The sequence below is a fragment of the Pagrus major genome, chromosome 15 (assembly GCF_040436345.1).
Source record: "Pagrus major chromosome 15, Pma_NU_1.0".
Lineage (NCBI taxonomy): Eukaryota > Metazoa > Chordata > Actinopteri > Spariformes > Sparidae > Pagrus > Pagrus major.
In genome coordinates, this window is record NC_133229.1 from 30,639,119 (window position 1) to 30,666,228 (window position 27,110).

General features: G+C 42.2%; 3 protein-coding genes across 4 annotated transcripts in view; 1 reads left to right on the plus strand and 2 right to left on the minus strand.

The window, feature by feature from the left end:
- The window catches only part of LOC141009018 (acylphosphatase-2-like), a 61,557-nt gene extending 43,030 nt beyond the window's left edge, over nt 1–18,527 (plus strand). Inside the window, exons 5-6 of one of the 2 annotated variants that reach the window (XR_012180116.1) lie at nt 17,659–18,163; nt 18,289–18,389. Coding sequence is in view for 1 of the 2 variants with exons in the window: in XM_073481416.1 (XP_073337517.1) it covers nt 17,659–17,773 (115 nt within the window). In the remaining variant the exon portion in view is untranslated. Of the gene's footprint in view, nt 1–17,658 lie in introns of both variants that reach the window. The other variant, XM_073481416.1, reaches the window with a different exon arrangement.
- On the minus strand, nt 7,479–10,084 carry LOC141009016 (E3 ubiquitin-protein ligase TRIM39-like). The gene is made up of 2 exons (XM_073481414.1): nt 9,974–10,084; nt 7,479–9,878 (listed from the first exon to the last, which is right to left on the minus strand). Exon 2 carries the CDS (start codon nt 9,859–9,861, stop codon nt 8,470–8,472), a length of 1,392 nt encoding a protein of 463 aa, XP_073337515.1. The 5' UTR covers nt 9,862–9,878; nt 9,974–10,084; the 3' UTR covers nt 7,479–8,469.
- Nucleotides 12,697–14,284, minus strand: LOC141009013 (E3 ubiquitin-protein ligase TRIM35-like). Its single transcript, XM_073481411.1, has 2 exons — nt 14,225–14,284; nt 12,697–14,129 (listed from the first exon to the last, which is right to left on the minus strand). Exon 2 carries the CDS (start codon nt 14,110–14,112, stop codon nt 12,697–12,699), a length of 1,416 nt encoding a protein of 471 aa, XP_073337512.1. The 5' UTR covers nt 14,113–14,129; nt 14,225–14,284.
- Nucleotides 18,528–27,110: the final 8,583 nt, after the last annotated feature.

The window sequence follows — 27,110 nt, forward strand, 5'->3', positions numbered from 1 at the left end:
TGATAATATCATCACATTTATTTGGGCTCCAATATCTTCATGTTGTGTTTATTGTTTGTTCAGCCTTGATCCAAAAACATCTTACAAATGTTTATTTAACATAACTGATTTTATATTATTACAATCTTTATGAAAGGATTCAGATTGAGCCACACTGAGATATTTAGATCACAATATTTGATGTATTGACAGACGGGAAGCAGTGAAACAGGTAATTCTGTTGACCAGTTACTTTAACACAGAGTCTGTTTTGTTCACTTAATATTCATTTGACTCCGTCAGTAAATCTACAAATATTTACAAAGAGTGTCGTCAGTAAGAGACTGAGAGTTTAGTCACACTGACTGAAGACAAATGCAACTGTTTTTGACCCAAGTGCCCAATAATCAGCATTGTAGTACTTCATGCAACATTAACAGGTAGTTTTGGGCTAAATTTGGCTATCAATAATAATTAATGATTATTAGGGATAATTATGAATTCTGATAAATAATAAGATTAGATCACCTCGGGGCACCACCCGTGAAGAAGGGAAAAGATAGCGTATTCACCAAATCAGTCTCATAAAAAGGTACTAAACTGTTTGTAACTCTGATTAATAAATAACTGAATAACTACAACCAAAATTACCATAACAGCTGTAATGGTCGAAGGATTTTGGAGTCCTTGACAGAGAAGAGGTTGGCAACATTCACTCTTGTACAATATTAAATAGACAGCATGAAGGTTCAAAAGTATTTTATTTAACAGAAAGATGATCTAACTAACATACTATATACAGGTGTGTGTGTGTGTGTGTGTGTGTGTGTGTGTGTGCGTGTGTGTGTGTGTGTGTGTGTGTGTCTGGAAGAGTTAAAGGAAAATGGTGGCTAGGGTTAAAATTACCACGCCGCACGGCATAGACAAAGGAAGACTACAAACAAAATGGCTGATCAAAATTGGCTACGAGATGGCTGATTGAAAGGTTGGACTAGATGGTGGATCACCACTTGTTTCATTGATAGGAGAGAACAAAGAAATAATGGTGGTGCTCACTGATATCACATGTGGCCGTGATATGCTCCAGGCTGAAGGAGTGATGCCAAGTTAGAGAAGATGGATAGTTGCATGCAAAGGCCCTGAGTCTGTGTGAAGCATGATTCAACTAGATTCAAATTAAAACTACCAATAACCTGACCTGAGATCGCAATAACACCCAAACAGTGAACAAACACATAGATTGAACACACGTGCATTACATCAACCAGGGTTAAAAGTCATGTGCTTATCCTTGCTATGCTATGCTATGCTGTGTGCTATCTACGCGCAGTTCAACGTTACCAGTCCTTGAAGAAAAGGTGCTGATGGTTCCTTGGCTGATGAGCCAAGCAGGAGAAGGTTGTAATTCCAATGTTGAACAGTGCTGTTCTTGCTGTGCAAAGTTTGATAAAAGACAGCAGGTGGAGGAAACTGGTCGCTCCTTTCCTTTGCAGGGATAGCAGCTTGGGGCTAACTTACTTTGTGTCACCGGGATCGTGGAGTTAGCTGGCAGCTTTGCATCACAGCTGCTGGTGCTAACTGATCTGGAATACTAGCAGGACCTTGTGTTGCTGCAGTAAGGAGAAGTTCTTTGGGCCTGCTGGAAATGTAGCTTGCAGCTCTCAGCAGCTGTTGGGCCCAGAAGAATCCAGGAGAAGAGAACTTGAGGGCAGGCAGCCCCGTGAGTAGAGAGGTGGAGAAGAGAGGAGCTAGAGTTTTAGCTATCTGGCCAGAGGGGGATCTGTGATCCTGACCAATAGTAGCTCAAAGCTGAATTTGCACCTAGGTGTGAAGACTGGGGAATTCTGGGAAACTGAGTTCAGTTAAGAGTCCATTTTGAACAATGAACAGCCTCATTTGTGGGTCCCAACATCCCCCCTTTGGTCTCAGGATGTTGCTTGACATGGGATCCTGAGAGCACAAATCCACATGCATAATCCATAGTTTGAAGGAGTTCATCTATCAGTTCATTGATATTGGTAACATCTGGGCAGTTCAGTAACAAGCTGGGCATTGGCTAACTCTCTATCTTGGCTAAGCAAGAATCATGAACAGAACATCAAGAACAGAAGTTACACAAAGAAAAACAAAATCCAGATAAAAGCTATAATTATGACATTGAATTAACTAAATACCTGTGTTTCTCAGTTAATCTCTGGGTTAGTGAGAACAGGAAAGGTAGTGATGTCAATTTGTTAGGGTGATGTGCAGAGAGTGGCACCTACAATGATATAGTCGTTTCTGGAGTGTCCAAGAGTGTTTGTGTTTGCTGATTACTTTAAGTTGTAGTCAGACTTATTTTGGTAGACTTACAATTTGGTTCTTCAAGCAGGTTTTTCTGTGGAAGGGTGTCACAAATGTGAAAGTCCAAATGACTGTATCATGGTTCTTGTTTGACAGTGTGGTAATGTTGTAAAGCAGTGTTGGCCGAGGACATGTGTATGTCTTGTTCTGTGAGGTCAGAATGCAGTGTCCTAAGCTAAGGTTTACAACAGTTAATTCACAAAAAAAAGAAGGAAATAAAGGAAAGGAGCTATTGGAAGTGTATTTACAAAGTTGGACAGGGGATTCTGTGTCCAATCAGAATTTGGTCTCAATAGCATGGTGTTTGGCTATTAATTTCTGTTTCACAGGGCTGGTAGCAGGCTGTGGCTCCATATCTGGCGGTACGTCTTACTCAGACTGAAATGCAAGGCAGTAACAGCCACATATAAACTTCTTTGTAACACAGGGCATGCTGTGATTAATAAAAGGTGCACTTACATTGTCATCAAATTATGACAGCTTGACTACAATGCAACAAATAAGGGATATTCAAATGCTGAACTGAAATTCTTACAGTTTCTACAGAGCACTTTGAACTTGAATTGAAAGCAGCAATAGCAAATGGCTCAAAGTTGCAGTTAATAACCTAAAAGATGTTGGTTGATCAAATGAGTTATAAATTATAAACTATAAATCAATTCTCACCTTACTGCAAATTGTTTGTAAGTGCAAATCAACGTCTACTCCTGTAGTAGACTAGTGGGGTTAAATGTAAAGACCTTTGGTTAAAGGGTTCAAGATGTGAATCTCAAATTTTAGCACTGAAATTAATATTTTAACTATTATACTGAAATTAATGTTGCACATTTATGAATGATTGCCAACAGTACACTGCTTCACACGGGAATCCATATGTGTCTCACACGGGGCACCATATGTAGTGCTTCGTGCTATGTTAAGTAGCTAAGGAGCTTAAGGAGTTTTGGGTTAAATTTGGCTATCAATAATAATTAACGATTATCAGTTACCAGTCCTTGAAGAAAAGGTGCTGATGGTTCCTTGGCTGATGAGCCAAGCAGGAGAAGGTTGTAATTCCAATACTGAACAGTGCTGTTCTTGCTGTGCAAAGTTTGATGAAAGACAGCAGATGGAGGGAACTGGTCACTCCTTTCCTTTGCAGGGATAGCAGCTCAGTGCTAATTTACTTCGTGTTCCTCAGATTGTGGAGTTAGCTGACAAGCTTTGCATCACAGCTACTGGTGCTAACAGATCTGGAATACTAGCAGGACCTTGTGTTGCTGCAGTGAGGAGAAGTTCTTTGGGCCTGCTGGAAATGTAGCTTGCAGCTCTCAGCAGCTGTTGGGCTCAGAAGAATCCAGGAGAAGAGGACTTGAGGGCAGGCAGCCCCGTGGGGAGAGAGGTGGAGAAGTGAGAGAACAAAGGAAGGAGCTGGAGTTTTGACTATCTGATCAGAGGGGGGTCTGTCATCCTGACCAATAGTAGCTCAAAGCTGAATTTGCAGCTAGGTGGGAAGAATGGGGAATTCTGGGAAACTGAGTTCAGTTCAGAGTCCATTTTGAAATCCACAATGAACGACCTCATCTGTGGGTCCCAGCAGCATAAAAGGGGCGCTACATTGTTCTGGAGAAATTCAGACTCAGAAATTGAATATTTACAATATTAATGAGGAAATAATACAAACTGTTTCCATAAGTGAATAAACAAGCTGTTCTCAGAGGAAAATAAGGTCCCAGAACCCTGTTTGAAGCTAAAAAGGTGGCAGGGTCTGCCACATATAAACAAAGTAAGAAAGTATAAATTGTGTTGTCCTTTAATGTCCTTAATGTCTGACGCTTAAATTATTTTTATTCTAACAACAATTTAATAACCTTCTTATCTTTTTATTCTTACTCTTATTTTTAAATCACATTTAAGAAATTACATTTTTTACATTTTTTTACAATTTAACAAATCTCATTTTCATTTATTCATCATTTGACAGGATGTGCAGGGAAGTTTGGTCATTTTTTGTGCGCGAACACAGTTTGAATAATAAAAGTGGCCGTCACTGATTTTACATGTTCAGATGCAGAGTGTGGAGGAGAACATTAAGCCTTCGCTCAGACAGATCAAACTTACAATTGACAGGAAAAAAAACTTTTTAAATTTAAAACCATGTTTGTCTCCGGAGCAGCTCCACGTGTTAGAAAAGGTTGTTTGTCATCGGGCTGAATCAGAAACCATCTCGTCGTCCTTGGTTTGACTCTGACTTGGATCCTTGTTGCATCTCTTTTTCTTTTTTTCTTTTTTTTACTTTTTATTTGTATCGTGCATTTCATGTGTTCATTTCAATTCTTAATTCATATACAATTCATAACAGCCGAAAACTGCAGAGAAAACAAGCAATAAACTAGAAGAAGGACGCACACCAATAATAACAAAGACAACAGAAGATGAGACATAGCAGTCATAATCTAACATCTTGTTTTAGGTGTGGCTAACATCCATGGTGTCCAGACATCAACATTCATTTTCAGCTGTATTTTAGCTGTAACTTCTTCCGTTATGAACACCTCGTTCACTCTTTGTTGCCATTGTATGATATTGGGGGGTTTGTGGCTGCAACCATAAGGTTGTGATGTTTTTTCTAGCTGTCAGCAGAAGGACCGTATTAAGTACGATTTATTTTCCTCAGTTTGGATTCCTACTGGGATGCCTAATACAAATAACTTCAGATCAAGGTTCAATTTCATACCCAGAATTTGTTCTGTTTCCTTCCGAACATCCTCCCAGAACCCCTGTATATTTGGACAAGTCCATAGTGTGTGCGTAAGGTCACCTTGTTGGCCACAACTCCAACATAACCCTGTCGATAATTTCCTTTTTCAGCTCTTTTTGTTCACAGATTATAAAAAGCTGCTCAATGTGAGAGGATCCCTGAGAATATATTCCCCATCTTTATTTTTCTGAAGATAATGTCTGAATTGTAGAAATGTATAGTGACCAGCTGATACCAGATACCAGCCCTTTTTCTGTCCATGTTTTAAACCCAGTGTCCAAACTAGATGATGGAAATCTGGATTCGTGGCAATTTTAGTAGCTCTTGATATTGTATTTTGTATTTTGCATTTTTAATTTGTTCTTTATTTTATTCCATATTTTCCAGGTATTCTGAACCCATTCATTGTTTTATTTCAAGTGTTTTCCAATCTGTTTGGGTCAGGAATGGTAGAAAACCTGGAGAGATTGGGCCGGAGTTCTGTTCCATTCCCACCCACATTGAATCTGTATCTTCTGTGATCCAACCCGTAAATGCCTTGAGTTGAGCTGATCAATAGCAATTTTGCAAATTGGGTAAATTCAAACCTCCGTCCCTTTTTGAACATTGCAGCTTTCTATAATTTATTCTTGCCTTTTTGTTTTGCCAAATAAAGTTTGAAATCATTTTATCCAAAATTTGAAAGTGTTTTTTAAAATAATCAATGGAAGTGACTGAAACATACAAAGCAGGCGTGGTAAAATATTAATCCGTACAGTTTCTACTCTGCCCATTAATGACAGAGGTAAGATCTCCCACTTTTTCAGATCCTGTCTTATTTCCTTTATCAGTTTTTCATAGTTGGCTGTAAATAATTGGGATGATAATGGTGTTATTACCACTCCCAAGTATTTAAACCCATTCTTGGTCCATTGAAACTTTTTCCTCTAGTTCAACTGACTGATCCCCATAAAGCATCATTGCAATAGTTTTTGTTTCATTAATCAAAAATCCTGAAATTGTTCCATCGTCATTTAAATCCTTCATTAAAGCGGGGATGGATAATGAAGGATTACTAATTAGTGCAAGTATATCATCTGCAAAAAGCGATAGTTTGTGTTCTTTATGTCCATCATCAGTTGTTCCCCTCATATCTTTATTGTTCCTTATGCTCTCAGCTAGAGGCTCTATACTAATCGCCAATAATAAGGGACTAAGACAGTCGCCCTGTCTAACCCCTCTTTCAACGGGAAACAGTCTGAGCAGCACCCGTTCAATCTAATGCAGGATGTTGGGTTGTTATAAATAGTTTTTATCCACTTAATGAAGATGGAATTGAATCCAAATACTTTAGTTGTTTCATGTAGGAAGCCCCATGTGACTCTGTCAACTGCTTTTTGTGCATCAAGACTGAGCAAGAGAGATATTTGTTTATTCTTTTGGACACTTAATATGATATTAATAGTTCTTCTAATATTATTTGCCGTCTGCCGAAATGAAATGAACCCTGTTTGATCAGGTTTAATCAGTTTTGCAGCCTTGTTTTGTATTCTTTGTGCCAGAATATTGGTCAGTATTTTCAGATCGTTACATAATAATCGGTCTGTACCCATCACATTTAGTCGGATCTTTACCTTCTTCATATAATACAGAAATAATAGCTTCAGACCACGTCTGTGGGGCATCTCCTTCAGAAAGTGCACAGTTAAAAACCTTTACTAATGCGGGTGTAGTCTGTTTTGCAAAAGCTTTGTAGAATTCACCAGGCAGGCCGTCTGTTCCTGGTGATTTATTGTTTTTCAGAGTCTTTATAGTATTTAGTACCTCCTGTTCTGTGATTGGTTTTATTATATCAAGAGCCTCTTCCTCAGTCAATGATGGAAGTTTTATTTTTGAAAAAAAATTCTTATATTCATTCTTCAGTGGAGTCTGTTCTGGGTCTGCATACAGATCTTTAAAATACTCTGCAGAAGCTCCAGCTATATCTGTTGGTGGTTTGTTGCATCTCTCAACCTCACAAATATCAACAAGTTGTGTAACAGATCATTCTGAGCTGTAAATGTAACCAGAGCTGATGTTTGCTGCCTCCTGCAGGCTGCACAACCCAGAGCTGCAGAAAGAAAACCTGCACAACTCATCACATCCAGGCAGCTTTCAAACATGTCTGGAGCTCACTGCCACTTCATTTATGTTTCTGTTTTCATCTCTTCTATTGTCTTTATTCATTGTTTGCTTATTTTACATATTCTCTCATATTTATATTTGAAGTTTTGACCTTTTCTGAAGGGAGAAACAGCAGAGAGAGATTCAGTTCTTCAATCAGCAACATTACATGAACCCAAACTGAGACGTCCACCTTAAATACAGAACGACTCATCCTCTCACTGAACAGACGACTGACAGCAGAGTTCAACTGATGGAGACTGAAAACACAGAATCACAATCATTGTGACTTTATTTCATCAAAAGCAGACAAAAAGGTACATTTACAGTATTTTGGATCATTTTATATATTTATTTCATTACAAACATTTCATATGTCATAAAAATGTGATTTTATTGTTTGTAAACTATTTCAAATTCTAGTCCAGATTATGAAGTTTTTGGATCTGAACAACAAAACATGCAGTTATTAATTGATTTGTTAATTAGTGCCCATCCTCACACACACACACACACACACACACACACACACACACACACACAGAGAGAGATAGATACACAAAAACACACACACACATACACGTCAATATGACCAACAGAGCACCACATTTCTCTGATGTCTAAGAGGGGACCTCTGTTTCTGGTCATTTTGAAAAAAACAAAAATAGAATAGAAAATTTTCTTTTAAGGTCATTTACCAAAATATTACTTTAAATGTGTTCTTTTAATTTTTTAAAGGAATCGCCAAGAGGACACACACACACACACACACACAGTCACATAAAAACACAAAGCAAACTGTCAAACTAAAAAAAAATACAGAAAAATCAACATGTGTTTGTGAATAATGAGACAGCAGGAGGAGCAGCTGCAGCTTAACAGGTTGAATTCTGTGATTTTTAATTTAAACAACATGTTGACGACATTTTTATGTTGGCAAATCATTTTTAAAATAAAACATCTACAGAGCTCGTAGAACGGTGCAGAATAAAAGTCTCTCTTTTCCTTAAAAACATTATTATGATGGTGAATAAATCATTTTGAAATGTTTGTCAGGTCCAAATTAATTGTTCTGTTTATCTCTGTGTCAGAATTCTGACAGTCGGTTCAGGTAGTTTTTCTGCCTTTTGAGTAGAAGTGAACACCACAGCCCTTTGACTCTGTTTTCTCTGCTCATGTAGCATCAATTTCAAAAATGTTTGTCTTTCTCCTGCAGAGAGAGACAGTTTTATTTAAGGACGTCTTTCCAGAGATGAAACACTTCTTTAACTGCTCTGTTCCACTGTCACACACACCTTCAGGGGTGATATCTTCACTGGGAGTTTATCCAAAGTGAAAATGTATGGAAACATCCTCTCAGTGAAAGTGTGTGTGAAGGTGTGTAGGTGTGTGTTAGTATCAGGATCAGAGAACGACAGCTTTCCTCTGTTCCAGTCCTGATTCACTCTGATCCTCTGAACCTTCTTCTGCACTACGAGACCAGTGTGAGCTGATGGTGACTGCACTGAGTATTTACCTTTGTATAACCCTATTATCCATAATCCAGACCACATGTCTCCCTTCCTCTGGACAGACTCTGCACACACACCCAGTATCCAGACTGTATTGTCTCCAACCTCGACGTCCCAGCTGTGAGTCCCTGAGTTAAAGCCCTCAGAGCCCAGGACAGACCTGTTATAATCAAACCTCTCTGGATTATCAGGAAGCTTCTGTCTCTCTCCTCCTGTCACACCGATCAGATCTTCAGACAGGATGAGTTTTAGACCAGCAGTGTTTGGGTCCAGAACCACAGGAGTGTAGGAGACCATGTCCTTCATCTTGGTCCAGATGTTGAAGCTCAGGTTGCCCAGGTGTTTGGCCTGGTCTATCAGAGCTCCTGAGGGCAGCTGTGGATCCTCCAGCAGGGGGCGCTGCTGGACTCTGTCCACTGCAGCCTTGTAGTTGTGCAGGAATGAGACGTCTTCAGCTCTCAGCTCCTCCTCTGTGGCTCTGACTGTGTGTGAAAGAGCTGCTATCTCTCTGCTCAGAGCCTCCATCTTCTCCTTCATCATCTGACTCTTCCGCTCCTCTTCCTCCCTCAGTGCAGCCATCCTGGCCTCCTCTTCCTCTTCTAGAAACTGGTGAAGCTTCTTAAACTGCTGCTTAATCTGCCTCTCTGTGTGTCGGGCCTGGACCTTCATGTGTTCTGCTGTCTGATCAAACTTCACTTTAACTTCTTTAAAAACCTTTAACTTCTTCTTTAAAGGCTCCAGAGTTTCTTGAAGTTTCTTCTTGTGTTGTCGTGCAGCTTCATCGATGGGTCTGAACCTGTGGTTGGTGTGTTGTTCTGAGTCTCTGCAGACGAGACACACCGGCTGCTGATGGTCCAGACAGAAGAGTTTGAGTTTCTCAGAGTGCCGACTGCAGAGATCCTCTGAAGCTCTCTGATCTCTCTCCTGTAAGAAGGTCTCACACAGGTTCTTTAAAGCCAAGTTAGGAGGTATGAAATGCTTTGAAGATCTTCTCTTACAAACTGGACACTCCCTGATTTCTTTCTCTGCCCAGCAGCTCTGCAGACAGTCTTTACAGAAGTTGTGGCTACATGACAGTATGACAGGATATTTAAAGATGTCAAGACACACCGGACAGCAGAGATCCTCCTCTAATCTGGAAGCCATTTTGTCTGTGAGTGACGCTGGGAACACAGCAGACAGTACAGTCAGTCACAGCTCCACTTTCTCCTTCACTTCACTGAAGTTTACTTTGAGTTCTGGTTCTAGTCGGACTCACCTTGAGTGTGTGGAGCGTCTGCAGTGTTGTAGTTTCCTCCTCCTCTCTCCTGTAGATGAACTCACTCAGAAGACGTTGTTAGTTCAGTCTGAAGGTGAATCTGATCGTCTGTTTGTGCTTCTTTACTAAAGACACACCGACAAACTGTTTCCTGGTTTGTCTCAGGTGAGTCAGGTGAGGGCGGAGCTTTGTCAGACCTCTGCTGAATGCTGATTGGTTCACATGTGACTGAGGGGAGTGTTTTAGCCCAAAGTACTGATTCACTGCTGGAGATGTAATCTGATACACTTGTTGTTGTTGTTGGAGGGGCTATAGTCCATCAGAACCAGCGCCAGCACTGCCTGAACTGTAGTGTTCTCTATTATATTATTACTTATATTAAAGATTCATCATTTTCTGAAACTTGTCAAGAGGAAATATTAACCTAAAAATATATTAACTTGATAATATCATCACATTTAATTGGGCTCCAATATCTTCATGTTGTGTTTATTGTTTGTCCAGCCTTGATCCAAAAACATCTTACAAATGTTTATTTAACATAACTAATTTTATATTATTACAATCTTTATGAAAGGATTCAGATTGAGCCACACTGAGATATTTAGATCACAATATTTGATGTATTGACAGACGGGAAGCAGTGAAACAGGTATTTCTGTTGACCAGTTACTTTAACACAGAGTCTGTTTTGTTCACTTAATATTCATTTGACTCCGTCAGTAAATCTACAAATATTTACAAAGAGTGTCGTCAGTAAGAGACTGAGAGTTTATTCTTTTATTTAACAGAAAGATGATCTAACTAACGTACTATATACAGAGGTGTGTGTGTGTGTGTGTGTGTGTGTGTGTCTGGAAGAGTTAAAGGAAAATGGTGGCTAGGGTTAAAATTACCACGCCGCACGGCATAGACAAAGGAAGACTACAAACAAAATGGCTGATCAAAATTGGCTACGAGATGGCTGATTGAAAGGTTGGACTAGATGGTGGATCACCACTTGTTTCATTGATAGGAGAGAACAAAGAAATAATGGTGGTGCTCACTGATATCACATGTGGGCGTGATATGCTCCAGGCTGAAGGAGTGATGCCAAGTTAGAGAAGATGGATAGTTGCATGCAAAGGACCTGAGTCTGTGTGAAGCATCATTCAACTAGATTCAAATTAAACTACCAATAACCTGACCTGAGATCACAATAACACCCAAACAGTGAACAAACACATAGATTGAACACACATGCATTACATCAACCAGGGTTAAAAGTCATGTGCTTATCCTTGCTATGCTATGCTATGCTGTGTGCTATCTACGCCCAGTTCAACGTTACCAGTCTTTGAAGAAAAGGTGCTGATGGTTCCTTGGCTGATGAGCCAAGCAGGAGAAGGTTGTAATTCCAATGTTGAACAGTGCTGTTCTTGCTGTGCAAAGTTTGATGAAAGACAGCAGATGGAGGGAACTGGTCGCTCCTTTCCTTTGCAGGGATAGCAGCTTGGTGCTAATTTACTCCGTGTTCCTCGGATTGTGGAGTTAGCTGACAAGCTTTGCATCACAGCTGCTGGTGCTAACTGATCTGGAATACTAGCAGGACCTTGTGTTGCTGCAGTGAGGAGAAGTTATTTGGGCCTGCTGGAAATGTAGCTTGCAGCTCTCAGCAGCTGTTGGGCCCAGAAGAATCCAGGAGAAGAGGACTTGAGGGCAGGCAGCCCCGTGGGGAGAGAGGTGGAGAAGAGAGGAGCTAGAGTTTTAGCTATCTGGCCAGAGGGGGATCTGTCATCCTGACCAATAGTAGCTCAAAGCTGAATTTGCACCTAGGTGTGAAGACTGGGGAATTCTGGGAAACTGAGTTCAGTTAAGAGTCCATTTTGAACAATGAACAGCCTCATCTGTGGGTCCCAACATCCCCCCTTTGGTCTCAGGATGTTGCTTGACATGGGATCCTGAGAGCACAAATCCACATGCATAATCCATAGTTTGAAGGAGTTCATCTATCAGTTCATTGATATTGGTAACATCTGGGCAGTTCAATGACAAGCTGGGCTTTGGCTAACTCTCTACCTTGGCTAAGCAAGAATCATGAACAGAACATCAAGAACAGAAGTTACACAAACAAAAACAAAATCCAGATAAACGCTATAATTATGACATTGAATTCACTAAATACCTGTGTTTCTCAGTTAATCTCTGGGTTAGTGAGAACAGGAAAGTTAGTGATGTCAATTTGTTAGGGTGATGTGCAGAGAGTGGCACCTACAATGATATAGTCATTTCTGGAGTGTCCAAGAGTGTTTGTGTTTACTCGTTGGATTTCAATGCTGATTACTTTAAGTTGTAGTCAGACTTATTTTGGTAGACTTACAATTTGGTTCTTCAAGCAGGTTTTTCTGTGGAAGGGTGTCACAAATGTGAAAGTCCAAATGACTGTATCATGGTTCTTGTTTGACAGTGTGGTAATGTTGTAAAGCAGTGTTGGCCGAGGACATGTGTATGTCTTGTTCTGTGAGGTCAGAATGCAGTGTCCTAAGCTAAGGTTTACAACAGTTGATTCACAAACAAAAGAAGGAAATACAACAAAGGAGCTTTTTGAAGTGTATTTACAAAGTTGGACAGGGGTGTCTGTGTCCAATCAGAATTTGGTCTCAATAGCATGGTGTTTGGCTATTAATTTCTGTTTCACAGGGCTGGTAGCACACTGTGGCTCCATCTCCAGCCCTACTTCTTACTTACTTCGTGTTCCTGCTCTGTTCCACTGTCACACACACCTTCAGGGGTGATATCTTCACTGGGAGTTTATCAAAAGTGTAAATGTATGGAAACATCCTCTCAGTGAAAGTGTGTTTGAAGGTGTGTAGGTGTGTGTTAGTATCAGGATCAGAGAACGACAGCTTTCCTCTGTTCCAGTCCAGATTCACTCTGATCCTCTGTAGCCTCTTCTGCACTACGAGATCAGTGGATGGAGCTGGTAGTGACTGCACTGAGTATTTACCTTCGTATGACATTATTATCCATAATCCAGACCGTATGGGTCCCTTCCTCTGGACAGACTCTGCACACACACCCAGTAACCAGTCTGTAGTGTCTCCAACCTCGATGTCCCAGCTGTGAGTCCCTGAGTTAAAGCCCTCAGAGCCCAGGACAGACCAGTGAAGATCAAACCTCTCTGGATTATCAGGAAGCTGCTGTTCATCTCCTCGTCTCACACTGATCAGATCTTCAGACAGGATGAGCTGTGGATGAGCAGTGTTTGGGTCCAGAACCACAGGAGTGTAGGAGACCATGTCCTTCATCTTGTTCCAGATGTTGAAGCTCAGGTTGCCCAGGTGTTTGGCCTGGTCTATCAGAGCTCCTGAGGGCAGCTGTGGATCCTCCAGCAGGAGGCGCTGCTGGGCTCTTTCCACTGCAGCCTTGTAGTTGTGCAGGAATGAGACATCTTCAGCTCTCAGCTCCTCCTCTGTGGCTCTGACTGTGTGTGAAAGAGCTGCTATCTCTCTGCTCAGAGCCTCCATCTTCTCCTTCATCATCTGACTCTTCTGCTCCTCTTCCTCCCTCAGTGCAGCCATCCTGGCCTCCTCTTCCTCTTCTAGAAACTGGTGAAGCTTCTTGTGAAGCTTCTTAAGCTGCTCCTTAATCTGCCTCTCTGTGTGTCGGGCCTGGACCTTCATGTGTTCTGCTGTCTGATCAAACTTCACTTTAACTTCTTTAAAAACCTTTAACTTCTCCTTTAAAGGCTCCAGAGTTTCCTGAAGTTTCTTCTTGTGTTGTCGTGCAGCTTCATCGATGGGTCTGACTGTGTGGTAGATGTGTTGTTCTGAGTCTCTGCAGACGAGACACACCGGCTGCTGATGGTCCAGACAGAAGAGTTTGAGTTTCTCAGAGTGCAGACTGCAGAGATCCTCTGAAGCTCTCTGATCTCTCTCCTGTAAGAAGGTCTCACACAGGTTCTTTAACGCCAGACTTAAAGGTGGTTCATCCCTTGAAGATCTTCTCTTACAAACTGGACACTCTCTGATTTCCTTCTCTGTCCAGCAGCTCTGCAGACAGTCTTTACAGAAGCTGTGGCTACATGACAGAAGGACAGGCTCTCTGAAGACATCATGACACACCGGACAGCAGAGATGCTCCTCTAATCTGGAAGCCATTTTGTCTGTGAGTGACGCTGGGAACACAGCAGACAGTACAGTCAGTCACAGCTCCACTTCCTCCTTCACTTCACTGAAGTTTACTTTGAGTTCTGGTTCTAGTCGGACTCACCTTCAGTGTGTGGAGCGTCTGCAGTGTTGTAGTTTCCTCTTCCTCTCTCCTGCAGATGAACTCACTCGGAGGACGTTGTTAGTTCACTCTGAAGATGAATCTGATCGTCTGTTTGTGGATCTTTAGTAAAGAGACACAGATGAGTGCAGAGCTTTGTCAGACCTCTGCTGAATGCTGTTGGTTCACATGTGACTCTGGGGAGTGTTTCAGCCCAAAGTACTGATTCACTACTGGAAATGTAATCTGATACACTTGTTGTTGTTGGAGGGGCTGTAGTCCATCAGAACCAGCGCCAGCACTGCCTGAACTGTAGTGTTCTCTATTATATTATTACTTTTATTTAAGGTTCATCATTTTATCATCAGGGGAAAAAAGGTACATTTACATCATTTTGGATCATTTAATATTTATTTTATCACATTTCAACATTTCATATATGTCATAAAAATTTGATTTCATTGTTTGGAAACTTTATTTTAAATTCTCGTCCAGTTTATAAAGTTATTGGTCACACACACACACACACACACACACACACACACTCTCTCAATCTTTTCCTCGTGAGCACGTTCACCCTGGCGTCCTTCCTCTCCACTCCACTTTCACCACGACCTCACTTCCTGTTGGGCCTGGGAAACAGGAAGCAGCTGTTCCTCTTCACAGAGGAAGAGGAGGGGGGAGGAGGGGGAAGGGGGAGAAAAGAGAGAGCGAGAGAGGCTGGTGGTGGGAGGTGAGCGAGTGGGTGGTTTCCTCTTTTTCCTCTGAGAAAGAAGAATTCCCAGAGTGCCGAGCGGCTCAGAAACACTGAGGAGGACGAGAGGAAACACAGCTGAGGTGTGAAAACAACATGGAGGAGATGTTACAGGTGTCTGACATCAGAGCTGGTGTGAGTTCAAATATTAAACATGGTGGCTGTTTCCTCTCAGAGACACAGTGGACGGAGTGTGAACATCATCCTGTACTGGACACATTAATCCAGATTATGAGCCTGAGGTGATTGCACAGACTGATCTATCAGTCGATCAGGAGAATTAACTTTATTAGACAGTGATTTTAACAGAGTCTTAAATGATCAAAGTAATGATTTAAAGGTGCAACATGTGAGAGTTATCATGTGTAGCGTGCTAACCAGCTAACCCGGCCCATCCCGGTCCAAAGCTCATGTGCGAGTGGCGTAAACACCGACACCTCGCCGGTGCTCCTGAGCTCACAGTCTGGACCGCTAGCTGCACGGCTAACTAAGCTAAACTGACTGGAGTCCAGGTTAGCAGGAGTTACCCTGGTGATGTGCTTCCCCGTTTGTTTGGAGTATGAAGTCAAAAGGTGGCCAGGTCTTACGTACTGCACCTTTAACAGAAGATACAGAAATAACAATTTTCTTTCACCGTTGATGAATCAGTCGATTATTTTCTCGATTGATCGATTATTTGTTTGGTCTTTAAAATGTTGATCAGTGTTTCGTCCTCAGCAGAGAATTCTTCTTCTTCTTCTTCATCTTATTCTTCTCCTTTTATTTCTTATAAAATTACTGACTAATCGATTATTAAAATAATTGGTAACTAATGTAATAGTTGGCTGATGATCAATAAATAGCTGTCGGTGTAATGATTAATATAATTCCTCCTCAGTTGTCTATAAATCGTAGTTTTGACTGAAGCTACACTGTTATTGTGGATTTCAATGGACAGAGCTACAAAACAGGACCTCGTTTATAATAACTGAAATTATCCTGATTAGAGTTGTATCAGTGTGTGTGTGTGTGTGTGTGTGTGTGTGTGTGTGTGTGTGTGTGTGTATCAGTGTGTGTGTGTGTGTATCAGTGTGTGTGTGTGTATCAGTGTGTGTGTGTGTGTGTGTGTGTGTGTCAGAGGGATCAGTGTGTTGTTTTAGAGGAAATGCAGCAGATTACAAACCAACAAACATCCAGCTGCTGCAGACTTAATGCTAAGCTCTGTGTGTGTGTGTGTGTGTGTGTGTGTGTGTGTGTGTGTGTGTGTGTGTGTGTGTGTGTGTGTGTGTGCGTGTGTGTGTGTGTGTGTGTGTGTGTGTGTGTACAGTAGAGTAGTGGGTCATTTTTTTGTCAAGTTTTTTTTGCCAAAAATGAAAAAGTAGGACAGCTCGTCCCTCGCTCGTCCCTCCCTCCCTCTCTCTCTCTCTTCTTCTCTTGCTTGCTCGTCCCTCCCTCCCTCTCTCTCTCTCTCTCTCTTCTTCTCTTGCTCGCTCGCCCTCTCCCTGGCTGAGCTTCAGTTGGTGGACGTGACCCTGATCCCCTGAAATCTCCTCTAATCTACACACACACTCCATCAGATGGTCACAGAAACAGTCTCTCGTTCTCAGGGTTAAATATAGACGGAGGAATGTTTGTATTTTCCCATCATGCCCCTGGTTCTCCAGATGCTGGTTGTGATTTTTTTTAAATTCTTTATTTTTATCTTCATTTTTGTCCCACGAGGAGCAAAACCCGTGATGGTGACGTCAACCTCTGAGACGGTTTTCACATAGTTCAGACGTGGTGTTACCGTCCGTCCTGAGTGAAACCATCACTGATCACCATCACCGGGACAAACAGACTCCATGTTTCTACTCAAAGACAGAAAGAAGTTCATGTAGAACATTTGCTGAATTTACAAGAAGGAACAAATAAGTCAGAATCAGTCAGAGACAGAGTTTCACACAGTTTATAAAGTGTCTCCAACTCAACAACTCACTAAACTGACACATTTGTTAAGGGAGTCTGGGGACAAAGAAGTCGCCTATACTGGTTACTGTTTAGTGTATTTGTAAAATGTGACATGTTTAGCGTCCATAAAATGTTTCTTCTTTCATAAATTGAGTGTAAATGGTGAAATCAGTGTAAACAGTGTGTTCAAACAGCTGCTACATGTTGGCAGGTCAGACTTTAGCACTTTAGACACAGAAGCAGACAGGCTGGTGCAGCCATGCTGCCACAAACTGACACTTTCTACAAGGAAACACACAACTTACTGTTTTCATTTAATGCTGAATTTACAAGAAGCAGACAAGGATTTAAAATGTGTTGTAGCCGTTTCACAAAGTTTGTTAAGTTTCTCAACTCACTCAACAACTCTTAAAATCAGGAGATTTGTTAAGGGAGTCTGGTGATGTTGAGGTTACTGCTGGCACTGGCAGGTTAACAGAGAACAAACATGTAATTTACATCACAGTGAAGCTCCTGGACATCAGATCCATTCTGACTGTTGTGGATCTCAATGTGTCTTTGAGACGTTCACACCTGAGATCACATCACTCTTCTGGATCTTTGATCTCCTCCTGAAATGTGTCTTGATTTGATTTGAATAAAACGGCTCTTACTGTGAGATCAAAGTAATCAGAAGACGCTGTCAGTAATCAGAGTATTGTCTAAACAGAAACATGAGTTAACGACGGACTCTTCTTCTGTCTGTCCTCCACAGGAAGGTGTGGCTGAGTAAAGAGGGAAGTCCGAGCAGTCGGATCAGCAGAGCCTCCTTCAGCAACCAGAGGAGCATCGACAAGCTGGAGCTGTCCGGCTTCAAGACCCGCTTCTGACCCACCGATCAAACAAACGCTGAGAAAGAGAGCTGCTTGTAGTGCTCAGACCTGTCAGATAACTTAGAGTTTAGATTTTATACCTGTGCTGCTGTGAACTCTGTGAATGACGACTGTTGAATGACAGACTGGAGCTGAGACTCTGGATATCAGCAGGAGAAACTGAGTTCACCGGCTGCTGGTGTGGTGATATTTGATTCACAATCAAAGAAAAACACTGTTAAAACTCATTAAAGTGCTGCAAATGAATCATTTAGTCTATGATAGCTCAAAGTGACATCTTCAGATTTCTTCTTCTGTCCGGCCAGCAGTGAAAAACCCAGTGAGATTTCTGGAGGGTCAAAGGTCGAGGATCCAGAGCTGAAGGAGCCTGTGGTGGAGGAGGTGAAGGTCAGTTGTTCAGCCAGAAACCTTTGTGTTAACTTTACATCTCATCTTAAAAAGTTTCTTGGAAATCGTAGCTGTAAGTTTCTTCTGCAGGTTTTAAAGAAACGTTCACCTCTTTCTGTGTGTAGATAAGATTATAATCCTTCACTCAGACAAGAGAAGCAGCAAATCCTCACATGAGAAGCTGGAACCAGACGACGTTTGACAGTTTTAGTTGAATATCGACTGAATCGACTCATCGATTATCATAATAGTTGATTATTTTTCTGCTGACCGAGTCATCGTTGCAGCCAGAGACATCTTTGACTTGTTGTTATGAATATATGTGTGATTTTCAGCAGTAGTTTCACCATGTTAATTAAAGTACCTGAAGATACGTTATGTAACATTTCAGCATTAAATTGTGTCAAAACAACTCAACCTTTGTTCTTCATGTTGTTCAGTTGTGATCTCACGTCATCACAAACGTTTCCAACAACGTTCAAACACAGAAACAAAGTTCACTGAAGGAAACGATGACTTTCATTTAGACGCCTGTCACTGAAACTTCAGCTGACACGTCGGAGTAAACTTCTTCTTCTTCTTCATCTTCTTCTTCTTCTCCTTCTTCTTTTCTTCTTCTTCTTCTTTTCTTCTTTTCTTCTTCTTCTACGTCGTCTTCTTCTCCTCCTTCTTCTTCTCCTTTTTCTCCTTCTTTTCTTCTTCTCCTTCTTCTTCTTCTTCTTCTCCTTCTTTTCTTCTTTTCTTCTTCTTCTACGTCTTCTTCTTCTCCTCCTTCTTCTTCTTCTTCTTCTTCTCCTTCTTCTTCTTCTTCTTCTTCTTCTTCTTTTCTTCTTCTTCTACGTCTTCTTCTTCTTCTTCTACGTCTTCTTCTTCTTCTCCTTCTATTTCTTCTTCTACGTCTTCTTCTTCTTCTCCTCCTTTTTATCTTTCTTCTCCTTCTTCTTCTTCTCCTTCTTCTTCTTTTCTTCTTCTATGTCTTCTTCTTCTTCTTCTTCTTCTTCTTTTTCTCACGTAAACATAACGTGATTAATCTTTGAAACATGACCTTGTCTGTGAAGTATCAGAGTTACATTAGGTCCCTGAACGTACCCTCAGTTTGATGACACAGCTGAAATCATCTCTTTGGAAAGATGAGCTCAGCAGGTCTGTGAGCGGCAGGTTGCTGGTTTGAATCCCTGCTTTCACTGCGCCTGTAATCAAACACACCCCGGTGATGTTACATCACAGCGGGTCACGTGACCTGATTACCTGTCGTCTGATCCAATTAAATCGCTGCCGGAGAATCCCTGATCGGCTGCCACGGCAACCACAACAAAAACCCTGACACAGCAGGAACAGAGCGACTGTGTGTGTGTGTGTGTGTGTGTGTGTGTGTGTGTGTGTGTGTGTGTGTGTGTGTGTGTGTGTGTGGGAGAGAGAGAGGGAGAGAGACAGCAGGAAGTGAAGTAAATGAGTTAAAATGTGATAAAAACAGCAGAATGACCCTTTAAAAGTTTAATGTCATCATGAAAACACGCTGAAGATCGATGTGTGTGTGCTTAGAGACCAACTCTCCCCGGATACACTGTTAGAAGTGGACGCTTTGTCGTCATGCCAACCCATCTAGAGACATTACACACACACACACACACACACACACAATCAGCACAAGAGAGGAGGAGGCGTTAGTTGTTAATGTGTGTGAAGAGGATCTTAATGTAATGATGTACTTACATAACTGACACACACACAGCTCTGTCCTGGTGTGTTCAGGGTCAACACTGTGTGTGTGTGTGTGTGTGTGTGTTTTCTGTAACACAATATGTGTGTGTGTGTGTGTGTGTGTGTGTGTGTGTGTGTCCACTCTGTTTGAATCAGTGAGTAGAGGGTGTGTGACACAACTCAAGTTGAGCACTTTAATATACAAGGAGAAGATAACAACATATATATACAACAATATACATTATGAACATGACAACGTCATTATCTCGATATTTAAACGATGACGTCACTCGCACCTGCGATGTTTCGCTATAAACCGACCATACGTTTCTTTTCCGTGACCCTGTACGGCTCTGAGTTCATCAGAAACTGCCTTTTCCCAGCCTACTCTCTGTCCCTGAACGCTCCCCAAACACCAAACCCCCATAATCCTCCACCTCCAGCAGCACTTCTCACACTTTGTCTTCTGCTCGCTGCAAAATCTGCTGCAAATATTACAGCAAATACTAATACAGCAGCCACCCACACACACACACACACACACACACACACACACACACACACTGCTGCCATGGGGGGGGGGGGGGAGAGAGAGAGAGAGAGAGAGAGAGAGAGAGAGAGCCCACCCACACACTTTCAGTCACTGTTGGAAAAGCTGGAAAAAATCCACCGGCCTCGACCTCTTCTTCCTCCTCCTCCTCTTCCTCCGCCTCTTCCTCTCCCAGCAACCGGCTTGGCATCCCATAGTGGTCACCATGGAAACGCCCCTCTGTCTGGAAGTGTTTGTGAGAAAGATACAAAAAAGAAAAAAGATACAAAAAAAGAAAAAAGATGCAGAAAGAAAAGAAAAGTTGAAGCCTTCTCGTTTTCTTCTTCTCTCCTTTTTCCCTCCTGTCTCATTTCTTCTTCTTCTTCTTCTCTTCCTCTCTGTCTCTCTCCATCATTTCCTCTCTGAATATCTGCCCGGCACTTCAGCTGCCCACACACTCAGTCTTATTCATCATGTTACACACACACACCTGAGTGGGTGCTGACAGCCAGCTGTTACCAGGCAACATGTTGAAGTCGGGTCCAACTCCACTGTGACATTTAACACAAACAACATCTTTTGTTCTGCTGGGTTCTGCTCAGACGGGGTGGGTTTAATGTGCGGCAGGTGAAATGAAGCTGACACGCAGCGACGCAAAGATCACCGCCCACCTTCACACCGAGCCGGTCCACATTAAAAACACTCGTTAATGACGGCCTGTCAGACGGCGCTGAAGGGACGGAGGCTCCATGTTTCTGAGCACACGTGTGATGTGATGTGATTGGAAGAACTACAAATCTATAAAGGTGAACACAGGCCGGATACAAAAACTTCTCGTAATCCTGATAATCTCATTTTAAGTGGCGATTCTGAGGAAAATGTCCAAAATAGATATAAAGGTGTTTATTTTAATTCAGATTTCTATATTAGATAAACTAATTTGCATATTTAAACACAAAATATGTGATACAAATTTTTTCTTCTTAATAATAACAATACATTTAACTAATGTAGCGCTTTTCAAGATACCCAAAGACGCTTAAAGACGTCATATTATGCTAATATTCAGGTTCACACTTTTACTTAGGGGTCCAAGTAGAACTGTGACTTGAACGCTCCGTTTTAGCTACAGAGTGAAACATCTCGCCTCTGTTCAATCTTTGGTGAGAGTTGCACATGTGCGTAACTTAACGGGGCAGGATGCAGCCAATCAGAGGCAGAGTAGGGCGGGTCATGCCAAGCAAGGTAGTGTGATCTAAAATAACGATGCTACAGCAGCAGCAACTGTACGTCTGCTGACTGACTGAGTGTTTATGTTTTATAATAACTATATAAATATATATCTTTATATAACGCCTGTTACATAGTGACACACATAAGTTACAGACATAAAGGCTCAACTCCAAACCAGGTGTTTGAGGCAGTTTGCAGAAAATTTAACACGCACAAAAATGCTTCATGACACAATAAAGGTGAGGAAAAAACCCAAAAAACAGAATATGACCTCTTTAATAAAACAATCCAACAAAACAAAAAGTAGTAGTCGTCAGCTGGTGACATTTCATGGTGATGTATAAGTTTAAATTTTGTCCTGTTCACTATTTCTGGTCTAAGAATGTAGACATGTTGTTTTCCTAGATTATAATTATATTTAAACATTATTATCTTTATAATTAAAAATATTTGTTTACCTTTCTGTCCCTTGTGTATAAGGAGGATGTGTTCAGGTTCGTAAATAAATCAGAGCAGGTAGAAAACAGGCGGTGATGTCAGAGACAGGGGCAGCTGCTGCATGATGACCTCTGACCTTCTCCTCACCCATCCTCTGCTTCAAAACAAACATGGCCGCGGTCTGCCGGACATTTCTACGCGGTGTCTGGTATCTGAGTGATAATCCCCTGCACACACACACACACACACACGCACACACACACACACACACACACACACACACACACACACACACCGACCAAACTGAGGCTAAAAAGACCTTGAAGGCCGGATCACATTCTGCCCACACACACAGTGTTAATGCACACACACACACACACACACACACACACACACACACACACTGCTGCACTGCCCTGTCAGCACGATTGGATGTCCTTCAGGCCTTGAACGCATCGTTCTCAGTGCTTGTGTGAGAGACGCTCATGATGATCGTGATGTAACAGCCCAGCGTCCAGCAGGCCTCTCGGGTCAAACTGGGTCGGAGTCGGTCCAAAAGTTAAAGTTTTATCAGCAGCTTCTCTTATATTTCAGTGTAGATCAGGATCCTTAACATGACCTCATCTGTAGATTAAAACTTTATTTCATATTTAAACCTGCAATAATTGAATTTTTTGTCCAACAATGACATGAAGCATCTTCACCTTTCAAGTTAATGTTCTGAACTTCCAGTCTTCTCTTGTTTGTGGCTCCGGTTTTGGTCTCCACCAAGTGTGAACTTCTTCCTGCTGCTTCTCAAGCATGTGAACCGTTTTCTCTCTGTTCTCATGTTGTTATTCTAAGACGAGCGTGTATGATTCTTGTTTTTGTTTTTGTTTCGCTTCTCTCACCAAGTTGGACAACTTCCAGGACGTAGTCAGTGACAGAGAAATTAGATATCATCCATATACAGCTGTAAACATGGAGAAGACAAAGAGTGTGTGACGATATTCACACGGCGGCCATTTTCCTCTGATGTCACGTTTAGGGTGGGAAGCTAAAATGGCTGAATGCTAACGTAGGCTAACAGGTTATCAAATATGTTGTTTTACTGTTTCACCTTGATATTTGGCCCGATGTCTTTCCACATTTTCATTAACACATTAGCTTCTGTTAGACAAAAGCTAACATTAGCATTTTAGCATCATTAGCAGCATCATTTAGCGATCACTTCCAGCTAACATTACCTGGAAGTGAAACACGCTGGATGTAATCTAACAGTAGCTAATCGTTTGTCATATATGTGGTTTTAACTTGATGTCTGTCCGATTTTCACTTTCCATCATCTTTTCAGTTGCTGATCAATCTGAAAGCAGTGAAACGATGATCATTTGTCAGCTTCTCGACGTAAATACAACAGGACGTCAGAGGAAAATGGCTGCCGTGTGATTCTGGTCTATGATTCTGGGTCCAGCCCAGTACCGTCAGTTCTGGGCACCGGGACAGAGAAAAGCTCCTGACTGGTCAGAGTCCAACATGAAGTCTTGGCTGAGTCACTGTAAGATGAATTATCTGAGACAAATTCAGACATTTTAAAGCTTTTTTAACCTCCAGGTAGAAACCTACACGTCTCCTGATGCAAGTCATCTAATCTGCGACCGCTCCTGCAGAACCCGTCTCCCCGTTTCCTCCTGCAGACGGTGTAAAGTGTCTGAATCGCTCTGACACCTTAATGCACAAACGCAGTGATGATTCATCAGAGTAGGAGGTTTACAGAGACGCAGCTGCAGGGTTTCCGTCTCAGCAGGACTCGTGGAGGACGTGGTGGTTAAATGTGGAGATGAGAGCGGGGTCAGCGTTTCACTGACAGAGGGGCTGATGGGAAACAATCTGCGTTTCCAGTCAAAGCATCACTGACGAGTTAACAGAAGTTTATCACTCGTGTTTTTATCTTTATTTAAACCTTCTCTCTGTCTGAGCAACACAACTTTCAGGACTGTTTGGCATCATTGAGTCTCTGCAGACTCTCCCCCCTTCCTCCCCCTTCCTCCCCCTCCCCCTCCTCCCTGCTGCCTGAATCTCCGCCTCTCACTCTGACTTTGGGAGCCAGGAGCGCTTCATACACATCCCGGTGCAGCCTCGGCGGGTGGAGACATTCTACTGGTACGGATGGGCACTAAAAAAATGCATTGTCACTTTTACCCTCATTCACTCAGTGTGACAGTAAAGACTTATTATTCATTATGTTTTATTTTTCCACTTGTGATAGAAACAGTTTACTGGCTTTTTGACCCTACAGGCTCCCGTAGGTGGTTTCACACATCCTATTTTTCACTACAGAGAAATATTGTTGTTATTATTCCCTGAATTACAATTCAGATTTTATTATAAAACACATTTCATATAAATTAACCTTGAATTTAATAAAGAAGAAATGCACACAAGCTTTTAATAGTTGCCTAAAACTTAAATCAAGATAAAATTAAACTGATACAACAATGCTGTTATTGATTACATGTATTTGTAATGTGATATATATGTTTTTAGGCAATAATACGGGGAGATTTACAGCAGGCCTTATTATCCGGTGATGAAATGATTTGTTGTTAAACCAAAGAAGGAAAGTAGAAATGATAAAATAGTTGTATAATTTCAAATACTGATAAAAAATCAATGGGTTTCCTGTTTCAGTCTGTTCGCTAGTCCAAACTATCACATTCAGTACATAAAGGTTAAAAACTCAGCAGCCTGTAATTTATGACTCAGTTATCAGATCATGATTGTTTCTGTGGCTTTCACAGTCTTTTTATTTAAGTTCAGGCCTGAGCAGCTGAGTAGATGCTAAAAGATGACACAAAGCAACTTGTAACATTTAATTTGATTTGTTTTGTCGCCCTCGCTAGTTGGACTGGATTTGGCGAGGCTATGCTAGGCTAGCTGTCCCAGTACAGCAGGGTTGCAATTTTAATTTAGGATAGTTTTGGGGGGGATTTGGATTAAAAATACAAAACAGAATCAACAAATAAATCATGATGTTGCCTTTTATTACGACTAAAAACTCTCAAACTCTGAAATTAAGCCTATAATGAGCCCGTGAGCTCCGTCTTTAGCAGCTAGCCCACATTTAAGTGATGAAGACATTAATCCAGTGACATTATATTAAATTAAATGGGCCATTCTGTGTAATTATCAGGCCTGTTTGTACTTTTTGCACCTTTATTTTGATGCTAATGCTTTTGTATGCTCCTCCTAACTCGCTTACTTTTAAAGATTTTGGTATTTTGTCGATAGCAGGATACTTTTACTCAAGTTAAGTATCTGATTACTTCTCCTCTGCAGACATTTAGCTGCAGAAATGTTGATAAAAGCGCAGTTTGATTGGGAATCAGCGCTAACACCGCCCCGCCGGTGCCGCCCGGTGCCTGGAGCGAGCGCCCCGGCCGCTGCAGTCCGGGCCGTGGTGAGGAGCGGCGGGCGGGGTGAGGAAGAGGAGGAGGAGGAGGAGGAGGAGGCTCGCTGCTTTCAGGACTCGCTGCTCTGCCTTGTTTTCGCTCCGAGCTCTCAGCGGTTCCGTCCGTCCGTCCTCCACTGCGAGCGGGACTCCACTGCGCTTCTGTCCGCCCTCAGGTGAGTGTGAGGCGGCCTGAGCCGAGCTGCTCGTCCCGCTGCTGCTGCGGGCTCCACCGCGGCTCCGTTTCATTGTGTGTGTGCGTGTGTGTGCGTGTGTGTGCGTGCGGCTGGTGGAGCATCCACATCCACGACGGCTGTGGCGGTGTGTGCGTGTGCGTGTGTGTGTTAATTGTTTGGACCTCTAATTAAAGCTCCATCATCCTGGAGGCGCAGCTGCGGTGAAGAGCAGCCGGGAACAGAGCGCTTCTCTCGGCTGTGTCTCTCTGCTTCCCCCCCCCCCCTCTCTCTCCATCGTGTTGTTGAACTTGGTGTGTGTGTGTGTGTGTGTGTGTGTGTGTGTGTGTGTGTGTGTGTGTGTGTGTGTGTGTCTCAGTGCACCACAGCTGCTGGTTGTTGTTGTTGTTGAACTCTGCAGCTCTGATTCATTTTCAGCTCAGAGGTTTAAAATGATGGAGGGTTTTTCTGATGATGATGATGATGATGATGGTGGAGGTGGAGGTGGAGGTGCAGGCGTGGTCACCTCTGCTGACCTCAGCCCTGGAGCAACAACAAAATATTCCCATAATCCCCCTGTGATATCCTGCTGCCTCTGCAGTGACCTTCTGTGGACTCTGGTGTCTCTGAAACACTGAGATCTTCCTCCTGGAGCTGTTTTTAAACCTGAAATGATCCCTGACGTCTCCTCGTCTCCTCGTCTCCTCCTGCTGAGATCTTCGTCTACTTCTCCTCTACTTTCCTCTCCTGTACGAGCTGTATTTTGTGGTTTGAATGCATGTTGAGGTCACTGTAGTTTGATTTGCTGCTTTGAGGCGTTTTCTTTTTTTTGCGCAGACCCTGTTTCAAATCCTGTCGAGCAATTATGTAATCAGATACAGGCCGGACTGCTGCTCCCTCTCCTCCTCCTCCTCCTCCTCCTCCTCCTCCTAATCTCTTGTGTCGTCTCTGTTTTCTTTCCAGCCTGTATTCTCCTCATTTTCCACTTCTCCTCCTCACTCCTCTCTTCTGTCTCCTCGGTCTTTTCCTCTTATCATCCTCTGTGTTTGCGTCCTCCCCTCCCCCTCCTCTGCCTTTGATGGAGGAAACATTTGGCAACTTGTTGACTCGAAGCCTTTAAAGTGTCACCGAGGTGTCGAGTCGTCCGAACCTCCTGCAGCTTTAACGGCCCGCTGGAGTAAAACTGCATTATGTAATAAAGTTAAATCCTTTTGTGTTCAGACGGACGATCAAATGTTGCAGTGTGTTAATGTTTAGGGTGGAGGTCCCTGTGGTGGAGGTCCCTGTGGTGGAGGTCCCTGTGGTGGAGGTCAAACCTTTTTGTTTTAACGGTTCAGAGCGTAACTCTCAACCAGCTGTTTGCTTTAAGTTTCCTCTGCAGGTTTTTTAAAAGAGGCTCTGAAATCATCTGAATCACAATTTTCAGCAATTTCCGTGTGTAAA

Coding starts and splice junctions, on each gene's coding strand:
- LOC141009013 (XM_073481411.1), bottom strand. CDS start 14,112: ATGGCTTCCAGATTAGAGGAGCATCTCTGCTGTCCGGTGTGTCATGAT.
- LOC141009016 (XM_073481414.1), bottom strand. CDS start 9,861: ATGGCTTCCAGATTAGAGGAGGATCTCTGCTGTCCGGTGTGTCTTGAC.